Source organism: Acinonyx jubatus, chromosome A1 (genome assembly GCF_027475565.1).
Source record: "Acinonyx jubatus isolate Ajub_Pintada_27869175 chromosome A1, VMU_Ajub_asm_v1.0, whole genome shotgun sequence".
Lineage (NCBI taxonomy): Eukaryota > Metazoa > Chordata > Mammalia > Carnivora > Felidae > Acinonyx > Acinonyx jubatus.
The window spans coordinates 11,235,166-11,248,985 of NC_069380.1; the positions used below are offsets into that span (position 1 = coordinate 11,235,166).

General features: G+C 37.3%; 1 protein-coding gene across 8 annotated transcripts in view; it reads left to right on the plus strand.

Annotated features, from left to right (window-relative positions):
- FRY (FRY microtubule binding protein) overlaps positions 1 to 13,820 on the plus strand; it is a 441,627-nt gene that overhangs the window by 327,968 nt on the left and 99,839 nt on the right. For all 8 annotated transcript variants that reach the window (XM_053214058.1, XM_053214062.1, XM_027064642.2 and 5 more), the window contains 9 exons: positions 337 to 423; positions 2,586 to 2,845; positions 3,276 to 3,465; positions 4,085 to 4,209; positions 6,171 to 6,228; positions 7,304 to 7,395; positions 7,692 to 7,864; positions 9,188 to 9,348; positions 10,394 to 10,504. In XM_053214058.1, coding sequence (XP_053070033.1) covers positions 337 to 423; positions 2,586 to 2,845; positions 3,276 to 3,465; positions 4,085 to 4,209; positions 6,171 to 6,228; positions 7,304 to 7,395; positions 7,692 to 7,864; positions 9,188 to 9,348; positions 10,394 to 10,504 — 1,257 coding nt within the window. The remainder of the gene's footprint in view (positions 1 to 336; positions 424 to 2,585; positions 2,846 to 3,275; positions 3,466 to 4,084; positions 4,210 to 6,170; positions 6,229 to 7,303; positions 7,396 to 7,691; positions 7,865 to 9,187; positions 9,349 to 10,393; positions 10,505 to 13,820) is intronic.

The window sequence follows — 13,820 nt, forward strand, 5'->3', positions numbered from 1 at the left end:
TAACGACAACGTGAACACTCTGAGGGATGACGTATGGCACGAGTGTTTGTTTAGATCCTTGTGTACACGCATGATTTTTTGAAATCCAAGTATATGTCTTTTCAGTACACTGTGAAGTTAGAGCTCTAATTATCTTCCACTGAAACTTGAAAGACTAAACTCAGACTCACAGGGAATTTAATCTACACATTTCACCATCTTGGCATTCACTTTTCCATGAGAAAACCCTTATCACTATCTTGCAAGCTGTTCTGCTTCGTGTACTGAACAAAGGCAGTGGGGTGGGTGGGAAGGATTCATTTTCCCATGGAGAGTAACTGCCAACCCTTCATACAGGACGATGACAGACCTATGATTGATGTCATGGATCAGCTAAGTTCTTCCATTCTCGAAAGTTTCATTCATGTAGCAGTTTCAGATTCGGTAAGTACACATTTGATCCTGATTCCTAACTGTTCTTAAGTACAAGCTCTGGATCTGACAAAGAGAGAGAAAGAAAAATGCTGTGGCAGAATGCTGGGGTTTTATGTCAGATTAATAAACTGACACAACAGTACTTATGAAAACAAGACAGGCTTTTCAGATACTAGCTGAGGAAACATCCAGATAAATTTCAAACAAAATTTGAGCCTCAGGAATATAGATAATATTTTGCAAACTGCAATTTCAAGAAGAATTGCTCAGGATTCTTTAAGAAAGTTAATTCTTTTTATGTATGATGCTTAACACTGTATGTAACTTCTATATGGTGCCTTACAGTTTACAGCATGCTTTAACATTATCTTGTTCCACCCTCATAGGTACTAAACACAAAAATATTTAGGGGCAGCACCATAGTGACACAGAGAGAAGCATCAGGACTGGCACTTGACCCTACTTGGACTCTGACTATAGGACAGCCTTATCTGCTATGCAAATAGATTCTTTCTTTTTCAAGAGCATATTGGCACACTTTAATTTCCTGAAAAAATTTGAAGGGAAATTGAAACTGATATTAACTATCTGATTTTTTTTTTTTAATCAGCATAGTGCAGTAAGGGGACCTGGATTAATTTCAGCTAAATAGCTGAAAAGAGGCAGTGCAGATCAGGGACCACTTGCAAAATCCACATTGCTGATGCCTCTTGTATATTATTGTCAAATAGCTATAAACGAATACAAACATTTTTCACAAATAGCTATAAATGAATACAGAGCCTGAAGGTGTTTGTGAGCTTTTCATGGTCTTTTCTCTGAGAATGAGCACAGATCCTTACCTTTAGTGGCCCTGTCCTTGCTTACGGTCGTAGTAATAATGATCATTATTCAAACAAGTAAGCCCAGCAGTACAGACTTTCACTTTCTGAAATTCGATGTGTTTTAACATGGAATGGAAGAGTTGAGTTTAATTGTTATATACACATATCTTATTTGTTGGCAGATTATATTTCGTTCATGTGATTTTGTTCTGTCTATCAGAATCAAAATCCTGAGCCAGGGGTAGCTAAAGCAGCCATACCTCACTTAGGAAGATGCACAGAAAGGGGAGAAGAAGAATGTGCCTGCCTTGTTCCAGATGTTTCTACATTCCTTAGCTCACATAATTTACCCAAAAGATCAGGTGAGATTAGCATTCTAATTCCCAAGTTATAAATTCATGTCTCCCAGACAGAGACTCTGGGATACTCAGGACTCTTCCCAGGTCATGAGCTCTGAGTGGGGGTGCTGTTGGAACCTCCTCTCTGACTCTGAAGCTCAAGATGTGCCCCCTTAAAGCCCACTCACCATTGAGGCTACTAGTGTGGCACCTGACCCGTGGGAACCTGTAGACCCATCAGATAGAACGGGTCATTTTAAATGCCCGACAATCATAAAGGCAATCTTCTCTTCGGGCACAGCTGCCAGATTATTCGAAATGTGGTCTTCCCCAAACGTTAATATTCTGGACTTAAAAGAGAATGACACATACGAACTTGCACGAGATACGCAGCAAAAAAGTTTTCAAACGTATTGGTTTTTTTGGCTTGATATCATAGATCAAGAATAAGTAGGTGCCTTACCTCAAAACCATCAGTGAAATGCCCTTCATAAAAGGGACTGCATTCAGCCATCTCCCTAAATCAGAGGGAAGGTATTTTAATCTAAGTAGAGGTAAACAAGATTATGGCATTAAAAGGCCCACACTACCAAGACAGGGATTAAAAACACGTTTGTGAATCTTAGAAGTTAATAACTTTTAAGAATTTTCGATGGCAAATCCATGATCAAGTTTAACCCAGGCCATATATTTTTCAATAAATATTCGGTGAGCAGTTGGGTGTACTAATGCACAGTGCTATGTGCCATTAAAACTGTTCAAAATATGACGTGTGTCCTTGAGCCCTGCACTTGAACTGCTTTCAGTCTTGCATCAGAAACAGCAGTGGCTACAAATGGGCATCCTATGTGGCAGGAGCAGGAGGGGTGTTTCAGATTCAAAGCTTGGCCCGTCGCAGGAGGTAATCAGGAAGAGCACTGTGGACGAAGGGGCATTTAGACCCAGCCGTGGTGGGGACGTGTAATTTGCAGTGCAGCATTGATTCATTGCCTACTTCTTGGACCCACAGGCCACGTTACCGCTGACCCACAGTGTGGATCTACAGTGGTTGGTGGAGTGGAATGCAGTCCTGGTCAATAGCCATTACGATGTGAAGAGCCCTTCCCATGTCTGGATATTCGCTCAGTCTGTCAAAGACCCCTGGGTCCTCTGCCTCTTCAGTTTCCTCCGGCAGGAGAACTTGCCCAAACACTGCCCCACAGCCCTCAGCTATGCCTGGCCGTACGCCTTCACTCGGCTCCAGTCGGTCATGCCTCTGGTTGACCCAAAGTAAGAGAACTGTGTTTTCCTCTTTTGTTTATCATTTTTGCCCTCTTACATTTACATGTTATCTAAAAGATTGGCATATTATAATCCTCTCTGGTTTCTGCACTTCCTAATACAGAATTCTTAATATTGAATAAAAGCCAGTCAAAAACTCTTACCTAGCACTAGTTTGTTTGGGTTTTTTTTTTCCTTAATAATCCATATGATTGACTCTAGACTGTCAGAAACTTAGTGGTGAAAACAGTCTTCAAGTTCTATTCAACTTCCCATCCAATAGAGACATTCCCTGTCCAGACAGTTCTTAACAGCATAGACAATCCTTGATGGACAGTTGGTCAACTGTGTTTGGGCACTTCCTAGGGTCTTTATTTAACAAGTGATATTTAAAATGCAGAACTTAGTTTCACTCTTGTTTTCAACTCCGTACTTCCAGTAGCCCAATTAATGCCAAGAAAACCAGCACCGCCGGCAGTGGAGATAATTATGTTACCTTGTGGAGAAACTACCTTATTCTTTGTTTTGGAGTTGCAAAACCCAGTATTATGAGCCCGGGACACTTAAGAGCTTCCACTCCAGAAATAATGGCGACCACACCTGATGGTACAGTGAGCTACGATAACAAGGTGACGTGACATGCTTCAGAAGAATTATTCTGTAAGGTTTTTTTTTAGCTTGTTTGTCTAGAGTTCACAGTGCACGTCGCACTGTGCCTGCCATCTGGAGTGTATGGGATCAGATTTTCATCCTACACGTTTCTAAATTCCATTGAGTGTTGACGTGCATAATTTATTAGTCCTCCCTGACAAGTGGGGAACTGAAGATTAAGAGAAGTTAAGAAACTTGGTTAAGACCATAGAGTGCCCTGAGGTTTATTCATTTATTATGCCCTGAGGTTTGGTTCCTGCCCTGCATACCACATTTCTCTCACTCCTTGCCGAGCATTCTCCTTGAAACGATGCCTTCATTACATGATCTTGTTAAGAATGGGTTTGTAGATTTAATTTTAAAAAAAGGAAGACATAATAAAAGTATTCTTTAGGATCTGTGTCCCAGGTAAAAAATGCATTCATGGTGCTGTATTAAAATTTATGTCTGTCTTTGTTTTTTTTCTCTCTGAAATGATGGCAGTGCTTTGGGACATGGTTTAGTACTTTGAAACTGTTATAATGGAATCATCCTTTGATTAAAGGAAGCATCGGTTATCATGTTACCTCTTTTTCACTTTTAATCAACTTGTTTCAGGCCATAGGCACCCCATCGGTGGGAGTTCTGTTAAAGCAGTTGGTGCCTTTGATGAGACTAGAGGGCATTGAGATCACAGAGTCCTTAGTTTTAGGATTTGGAAGAACAAATTCCCTTGTTTTCAGGTATGGTAGTCTCAATGAGTTGCTCTAAATTCGTTCCTACTGCTGTTGTCGTAGTTCCTGTTTTTAACTCAAGTTTGAGTCTGTGTGTTGGCATGTGCCTGGGGGGGTTTATAGGCTTTGTGCCACTTCCTTTGTGTCCTCGTGGTTTGACGTGCATGTAGCCAGCGTTTCTCACCGCCGCCTCGCTTTTCCCCTTTCACCTTTGCAGCTTTGATTTTCCATCTCAGATTTTATCTCGTTTGCAAGATTGGTTTTAGATAGCTGTAAGTGAAGGTAATTCCGTGTCCATCGCCAGAGAGCCAGACTGTTCAGAGGCTTTCATGTCAAAACAATGAGGTCTGCTCATCAGCCATTTATGCAACAGATCTCAAAGGCTAAGCACTGATAGAACTCTTTCAAGGGTATTCTGTTACACTAGTCGATCTTTTCAGAAGGTGCTTTATCTGCCTTAATAGAACCATCATATCTCGGATTCTTGGCTCATTTCACACCTTTAATCAAATAACCGTTCCATCTGAGGCAGTGTCAAAGCCTTTTGAAAGAGTCATCATAAAATATTAGTTCAGGCTGTCTCTGGTGACTTGAGCTAAGCATATAAGCACCAGTAAAATTCCCAAGTTTTTTATGTAGAGAGAAAAGGGAAAGCTCTAAGCATCTGCCAGAGACCCTATTCGAAAACTAAAGATTAATGAGACATTTTAGAGGCAATTGGAAAAAAATCTGTTACGTTGTTCATGTATAGAGTCAGATTTTATTCTCATAAAAAGTGTGAGTTCTGATACTGGAGTGTCAGCTCACCAGTGTTTTTACTACTTACTAGTTAACTAGTTAAGACAAAGAATCACGTAGATATACTACAAGAAGATAAGAAAACAATTCCTGGAATAACCTAACATTCTTTCCCAAAGAACCTAAGAAACTAACATTCTTTCCCAAGGACATATGTTCTCGTACATCTTGCCCTCTCAGTATTCCTAGGGGTGGGTAAGATTGTGCAATTTATTAGCCACATGGGTCCGGAAAACTTAATGTCTCTGGGCCTCAGTTCCCTTACCTGTAAAACTGTTATAATAAATAAAAATGAAGTATATCTATCTAATAAAAAAAGAAAAATTGTTATAATTATAAAATCTATCTTACATATTTATTGAGAGGATTAAATGTAAAAATGTATGTAATAAATATTCAGTAAATGGTTGCAGTTGAAGGAGGTCATTAATATTATTTCCATTTCTTTGATGAAGAAATTCTAGCATCTGTGCTAGAGAAATCTGAAATGGAGTCCAAGTGTTCTGTCTCTCAGCACAGAATGCCGCAAAGTTTACCTTCCTAACTTTGGATTTCCTTGGAGGATGATGTCTAAGAGCACAAATTATCCCACCGGAAGACTGCAGAATATTGCAAGGTGTTCAGGCATCGAACAGACAGACTATACACAAAATACCTAGCCACAGGCTAGCTCTTCTAATTTGTCTGTCTTGACATAGCAGTTCAGAAGTTATTTCCCAAAGAACACAAATAATTAGTTGAGAACTGGAGATCGTGGGGATGGGTGAAAGATGAAAATGTCTTCTGTGAAGGACTCGATTTTATCTTCATCCCCACTGCCCCTAGTAAAGTGCTTTGAATGTAGTCACCACTTGTAATACATTGTTTGTTTAACTGTTTAGAGGGGGATTTTAAACATCAGGGTTTCCAGAACAGTAAATCAGAATCAAGTCAACAGACATGCATTGAGCCCAAATTATATACATAACTCTGGGATAAAGAGCAGTAACACAAAGTACAGGCCAACACCTAGTTCCAGTTCCCCACGTGACTAAGAAACGGAAAGGCCAGGGGGCGGTTGATGTCAGAAGCAAAATGAGAAAAGAACATGGTTTAGGACTAAATGCATGTATTTGGTGATAAACTTGGTGTCGATAATAGTGAATTTCAAATGCCAACCTTTATCTCCATAGAGAGTTGGTGGAAGAACTCCATCCATTAATGAAAGAAGCCCTGGAACGAAGACCAGAGGTAATATTTTTAATTTAAATACTTCATACCTCCGTTCATGTGGTCAACGTTATAAATTTAGATCGTACTTAATGGTTTCCCCTAAAAAAAAAAAAAAAATACACCTAGCCTGCTTTTAATAGTGAATCTTAATATTTTAACTTCTGTTATTTTTATTATTGTTCAGTATTTGAATATTTAGCATAATACGGTTCCTCTGTTAAAAGATTCTGTGTTCTAAACTCATGAAGGCAAACAATCTAAATGGTCACATGCATGTTAAAATACTACATTCTTTTGTAGGAGGTTTGAGTTGATTGAATGTTTTTGTTGGTTTGCTTATTTTTTACGAGGAGTTGAATGGTCAAGAATATTATTTGTTTGATCTGGCATAGGAAGGATTTTCTTCAAAATTATCTTTCCTGAAGTGAACTCTGGAAAGGACAAATTTATACACAGCAGGATAAAAAAAAAAGAAGAAGAAGAAGATGGAAAAAGAAGCTTCCCATATAGTAGATAAGATACAAGAAGTAGCAAAAATTTTAGCAGTGTGACTTAGAATGACCAGAATTGGTGAGATTCTTCGTGTCCACTAGCCCTTTCTTGTTTCCATGCCTCTGTCTTTCCATAGATGCCAGAAGCATCTAGGAACTGAGGCTGGTTAGTTCTCAACGTTGCCACCTTATAAATATTTACTGACCCACTTAGGATCTGTTTCTTTTATAGCCTATAATAGCAAGATTTTCTCTAAGGATCTAGAAGAAAGAAAAACACCCTTGTCTTTTGTGTTTAGAAAATTGAAAACCCAGGGGCACCTGGGTGGCTCAGTCAGTTAAGCATCTGACTTCGACTCAGGTCATGATTTCAGTTTGTGGGTTCAAGCCCACATCGGGGTCTGTGACAACAGCTCAGAGCCTGGAGCCTGCTTTGGATACTGTGTCTGCCTCTCTCTCTGCGCCTCCCCAGCTTGTACCCTCTTTCTCTCTCAAAAATATGAAAAGTCATATCTATATTATGCCTTTCTTTAATACAGTTTCTCAAAGCAAAGTTATTGTTTTGCCTACATTCATAAATGGTATTACCTTTTTCTACACAGAACAAAAAACGCCGAGAACGGCGGGATTTGTTAAGGCTACAGCTACTTCGAATTTTCGAGCTTCTGGCTGATGCTGGTGTCATAAGTGACAGGTAAAGTGAAGATTCTAATGAGTTGATCTCTCCTCACCAAACTGGTCTTTTTGTCTTTTTTTTCTTTCTGTCTTTCTTTCTTTTGTTTTTTTTAATATGTTACCTTTAACTTTTACTCAGAAAAGTCCAAAAAAGCGTATTGTTGTTTTTGTGCATATTCGAATTATACTGCCCGTAGGTCAAGAACAAATTTAGTGTGTGAGTTCTGACAGTGAATCTTATTTTCCATGAAGCATGTACTACTTTGATGTAAAGACCAGTCATCTAAAAGCTTTATTTCTTTTTTATTATTCCAGCACAAATGGAGCCTTGGAACGGGATACGTTAGCCCTTGGAGCTTTGTTCTTAGAATATGTGGACCTGACCCGCATGCTTCTAGAAGCCGAAAATGATAAAGAAGTTGAAATTCTTAAAGATATCCGGGCACATTTTAGTGCGATGGTCGCCAACTTGATTCAGTGTGTTCCAGGTACAGGGATGCATCACTGCGGATTTCCTTTCATGCCTGACAGACCGTTTGTGTTTCTCATTACTGGGCTTTTCCTCTTTAATCCTACTGGCCTGTGTGCAGGTCTTAGATGGGATCGTTCATTTACTTTGAAATACTTGGAAATACACATAAGAACAGATTGTGGTAATTCAGCACAGAGTTGGAAAGGGAACAATAGGAATGAAATTTGGCTTTGTTCTTGTCATTATTTCTATTCTTTGTTTTGGTTCCCATCTAAAAATGAATCTATGTAATTCATAGGAAGGAAATAATTCAGGGGGAGCTGAATTATTTCATTTCTTCTTCTTATTGTGCTAACCTGTGAACATGTGATCCGTCTCCACAGTATGCCTTCTCTTCACTCTCCAATCAACACATTCTATACAGCTAATAAATTAGATTATTGAGAGGTTTTTGCACAGAGCAAACTGTGGGTATGGGTATGAAAACTTTTCATCTAATAAAAGCATGGAGAATAAAAATAGCTGGCCAGTTTGGTGTAAAAATTAATTGCTGTAATTAAAAGTTGTGACATATGGAGCACCTGGTGGCTCAGTCAGTTAAGCGACTGACTTTTGATTTTGCTCCGGTCATGATCTCATGGTTTGTGAGTTCGAGCCCCACATTGGGCTCTGCTCTGACAGTGCAGAGTCTGCTTGGGATTCTCTCTCCCTTTCTCTCTGCCCCTCCCCTGCTTGCATGCACTCTCTCTCTCTCTCTCTCTCTCTCTCTCTCTCTCTCTCTCGAAATGAATAAACTTAAAAAAAAAAGTTTTGACATAATTACAAAAAGCCACAACTCAAGTGTTTCTACCTTTTCATTGTTTTGAGATTGTAAAACCTTTTTCTTGCCAATGTTCCTCATCTTAGATGACCCTAAATTAAGATTTCAGTTTACTTCTTCAGCTAAAATATGTTTGTTTAAAATAGACAGTATATACATTGTATTTCACAGGCAGCAGCAGTTGAGAGGATGTTTGATATGTAATCAGTAACTGAGTGGAAGGGGTTGCAGTTTTGCTAGACATTGATTAGAAAGCAGGGTCTGTGAGTCCACTTTTTTCCTCTGCTTCCCGCTCTGGACAAGGTGCCATTGACTGCAGCGTGAGGAACAGGAAGACCACACATGTAGAGAGAAAATGAGGCTTGACTTCTTAAATCCATGTTTCATTACAGAAGACTCGAGTTAGGAAATGAAATTACTGCTTTCCTCAGAACATAGGAATCATGTATAATAGTGACATAAAGTGTATTCACTATACTTTTCAGTCAAGCCAACTCCTAACTCTGTTTTTCTCTCCAGTTCACCACCGAAGATTTCTGTTCCCCCAGCAAAGCCTGAGGCATCATCTTTTCATCTTGTTTAGCCAGTGGGCAGGACCCTTCAGCATTATGTTCACCCCTCTCGACCGCTACAGTGATAGAAATCATCAAATTACACGATACCAGTATTGCGCATTAAAGGTAGGGCACCTTTGTCTCAGTGGATGACTTACGTTGGCCCAATGGTCTCTTTCCCCATAGATAGATGGCTGTGTATAAATATGTAAATACTCCAGTTGGTTTCTCAACTGGGTTGAGGTTTGGGTTTCAAAATACAAAACTTGTCCCAGCTCTTACTTTTATCTAGTGTATGAGAACCATACAGATTTGCTTATTTACCCTGTTAGTAGCTGCCTTGTCCATTAACATACAACCTAAAAAAGATATATATGTTACCTCAAGTTCAGAACCAACCAAGAGCCACATTCCCTTTTTAGTCTTCCATTTTAAAACACTTCCAAAAATAAATTTCCACACTACTAACTGTTCCAAAACTTCAGAAGCATGATTCCTTGCAGCCTAATTACCTTTAGAAAACTGTTTCAATTCTGTCATATATATGGAAGTTTGATGACGTACCAGTTGACTTTTGCCTCAATGGAGCTAGCTGATTTAAACCATGGCCCTCATAGTCATTTGGACTTGGTAATTACAAAGTTAATCATTCTTACATTCCCTTGCTTCCTCTCCTCCTCAGAGTAGCTAAATTTATATTCTTAATTTTTTTCCTTTGATTAAGAATCATGTTATTTATTTCCACATTTTTCATAGTTTGTCAATTTAGTACATTGGTTAAATATTTGTCATCAAAGCAAAATTTGAAAAGCTGTATTTACCTTATAAGCAGAATTTATTCACTTGAAATCATGGAAGGTAAGTATAAATACTGTGAAATGGCCATTTTGTTTTGAGTATCTTACTCTTTTGTCGTAAAGATTTGTTTAATCATAAAATTATATGTCCGTGGAGTTAAATTTATGGCTTTTAATTCTTATTTAAAAATCCAAAATTGGGAATCTGGTCCTTCTTATTGAATCTAGTAAGGAATACTTTAAAATATTATGGTAAAAACTGCTTTAAAAGACCCTCATCACCTATAAATCTGGTAGTTACATTTTGTGAAGTCGCTTGCATGTTATTAGATCATTCCAAGTTTCATTCACACATTTGGTTGTTTTGTTATCAGGCAATGTCAGCAGTGTTGTGTTGTGGTCCTGTGTTTGACAATGTGGGCCTTTCCCCCGATGGCTACCTATATAAGTGGCTTGACAACATTCTGGCTTGTCAAGATTTACGAGTAAGTATTAGCCGAAAATACATTGCTTTTAAATGTCTTGGGTGTTCTACCTGATCAGGTTACTAGAGTGTAGAAGCATTGTTCACAGCACAATCTCTGCATGTATCAGCCACAGAAGTATAGGTTTTTGTGTTATTCATATTACACTATGATGCATCAGAATTAAAAAAAAAAAAGTATTCACCAAAGTTGACTATAAACTGGGCCCTAAAACAAGTTTCTGTGAAGTTCATAGGATTGAAATGACACAGACTATTTCTCTAATCACAGTGATAATAAGCTAGTAATCAATAATAAAAATATAATTAAAAAACACCCTTCCAGGTAACTAGTGAGTCAAAGAACAAATTACAATAGAAACTAAAAAATACCTTTAACTGAAGAATAACAAAAATAATATATACTAAACTTGTGGGCTGTAAATAAAGCTGTGCTTAGAATGAAATGTATAGCCTTAAGTATATATTTGAGAAAGAAAAAAAAGGCTGATAACCAATGACCTAAGCATCCATCTCAAGACGTTTTAAAAAGAATAGCATATTAAACTGAAAACAAGTACAATGAAGGGAATAATAGAGATGAAAGCACAAATTAATGAAAGAGAAAAAATAGAAATGATAATTTAAGCCAAAAGTTGAATTTATTATGACTACTAAAATTAATTCCTGGCAAGTCTGATCAAGAAAGAGAGAAGGCACATGTCTCACTAACATCAGAAATATTAAGGGGACATCCCTACAAATGGTCGATGTTGAAAATAAAGGAGAATATATGAACATTTTGTGCCAATAAACCTGAAAATTTAAATAAAATAGACAAATTCCCAAAAAAAACACAACCCTAGAAGAAAAGAAAAATCTGAATAGTCATTTAAGTAATAAACATGAGCAAGAAATTCTGGTAGCATCTCTTAACAAGCAGACCGAAACACACCTAAGATCTAACTTCCTTTGATTTTGTTCTGGTTTCTTTTTAATATTTTTATTTTTATTTTTTATTTTACTTTATTAATTATTTTTCTTCCTCAAAAATGAAAAGATGAAGAAATTCAGCCTAAACGTAAGATCAGGAAGAAATGATGGCCAGGGATTTAATCAACACAGATAAAATTAAGATGTCTGAACTAGAATTTAAAACCACAATTATAAGAATACTAGCTGGGGTTGAAAAAAAGCATAGAAGACACCAGAGAATCCCTTTCTGCGGAGATAGAAGAATTAAAATGTAATCAGGCCGAACTTAAAAATGCTACAACCAACATACAATCTCGAATGGATGCCATGATGGTTAGGATGGATGAAGCAGAGCAGCGAATCAATGATATAGAATTTATAGGTAATAAAGAAATTTTATCTGTAATTCAAAGTCTTCTCACGAGGAAAACTTTGGATAGCTTTACTGATGAATTTAACATTTAAGGAGCAAATTGCGTTGATTATAAACAAAATCCTTAGAAAACAGCTCAAGAGGAAATATTTTATGAGACCAGCATAACCTTGATACTAAAACCTGCCAGGGATTTAACAGGATAAAAAAAATTAAGAGGCAATTTTATTCAAGAGTATAGATACAAAAATGTAAACAAAATATAAGAAAATCAAATTTAGTGATATATAAAAAGATGATTCATCATGATCAAATTGGCATTTTTTAAGAACTGCAAGATTGGTTCAATATTCAAATATCCGTCAACTCCTTAGTATGTTAATTATATTAATAGAGTCTCAAGAAAGAAATACACAAACATCTCAATAGAAGCAGAAAAAGCATTTAATAAAATTCTACATTTATTTATGAGAGAAACTCCTATCAAAATTAAGAATAAAAAAGAACATTCTTAGTTTGATAAAGGGTGTTTGAGAAAAAAAACCTATAATAAAAATCATACCATATAGTGAATATTGAAAGTATTCTCTGAGATTAGGATGCTCACCTTCACCAGTTCTATCAACATTATACTAAAGATCCTAGTCAATGCACTGGGAAAGAAAAAATAAGACATCAGGAATGAAAAGAAGAAATTAGATTATAGATATAAATGTGAAAGCTGAAAGACTGACATTTCTAGAAAATACAGGAGGATATCTTAATCCCTGGGGCCAGGGCCAGATTTCTTACACAGGATGCCAAAATTACTGATTGTAACAAATGACCAATTAATAACTTCACCAAAGACATCATTAAGTGTGAACAGGCTAGCCACAGAGTGAAAAATGTTTGCACCATAAAGCCAACACTTCTTATCTAGAGTATATTAAGGATCCCTACAGATAATTAGATAAAGACATTCATAGAAAAATAAGCAAGTGACTTAAAAAAAGAAATTTACAGGGGCGCCTGGGTGGTGCAGTTGGTTAAGCATCCGACTTCAGCCAGGTCACGATCTCGCGGTCCGTGAGTTCGAGCCCCGCGTCAGGCTCTGGGCTGATGGCTCAGAGCCTGGAGCCTGTTTCCGATTCTGTGTCTCCCTCTTTCTCTGCCCCTCCCCCATTCATGCTCTGTCTCTCTCTGTCCCAAAAATAAATAAATATTGAAAAAAGAAAAATTTTAAAAAAAGAAAAAGAAATTTACAAAAGAGGTTATTTGGCCAATAAACATAAGAATAGTTTCTCAAGCTCATTAGTAATTAGAGAGATGCAAACTAACCACAGGAGATGCTACCTCAAATCCACCAGAATGGTGAAAACTAAAAAGACTGACAATGTTGATGGGGAAATAGAACAACAGGAACTCTCACACAATGCTACAGAGAGTGGAAATCCACATAACCACCTCGGAAACCTGATTGTCATTATATACTAAAGTTGAACATGGTACGCCCTAAAACCCAGCAGTTTTACTCAAATATATATTTTATAAAATAAGTTTCCAGTGCGTGCAACATATGACATGTACAAAATTGTTCAAAGCAGTAATATGAAGGCAAAAGCTGGAAACAACCCAGATGTCTGTCAATATAGAATGAATACATTGTGAAATAAAGATATATTAGAATGTAACAGTGAAAATGAGTGAATATAGATGCTTCTCAAACATGAGTTGTGTTCAAGAAAACACACAAAATTATAGGCAATATAATTCCATTTGCATACAGTTCAAAACAGCCCAAACGAACCAACAGTTGTAGAAGTCAGAATAGTGGTTACTTTGGAAAAGAAGAGAGAGGCTAGTGATTAGGACAATGCATAAGGCAGGCTTCCAGGAAATCAATCTGGTGTTCTACTTCCTGTGTTCACTTTGGTGTGTTCAGTTACAGTAACTCATCATTTACTTATGAATTAATTGTATACTATGTATCTTATACTTCAATATAAAG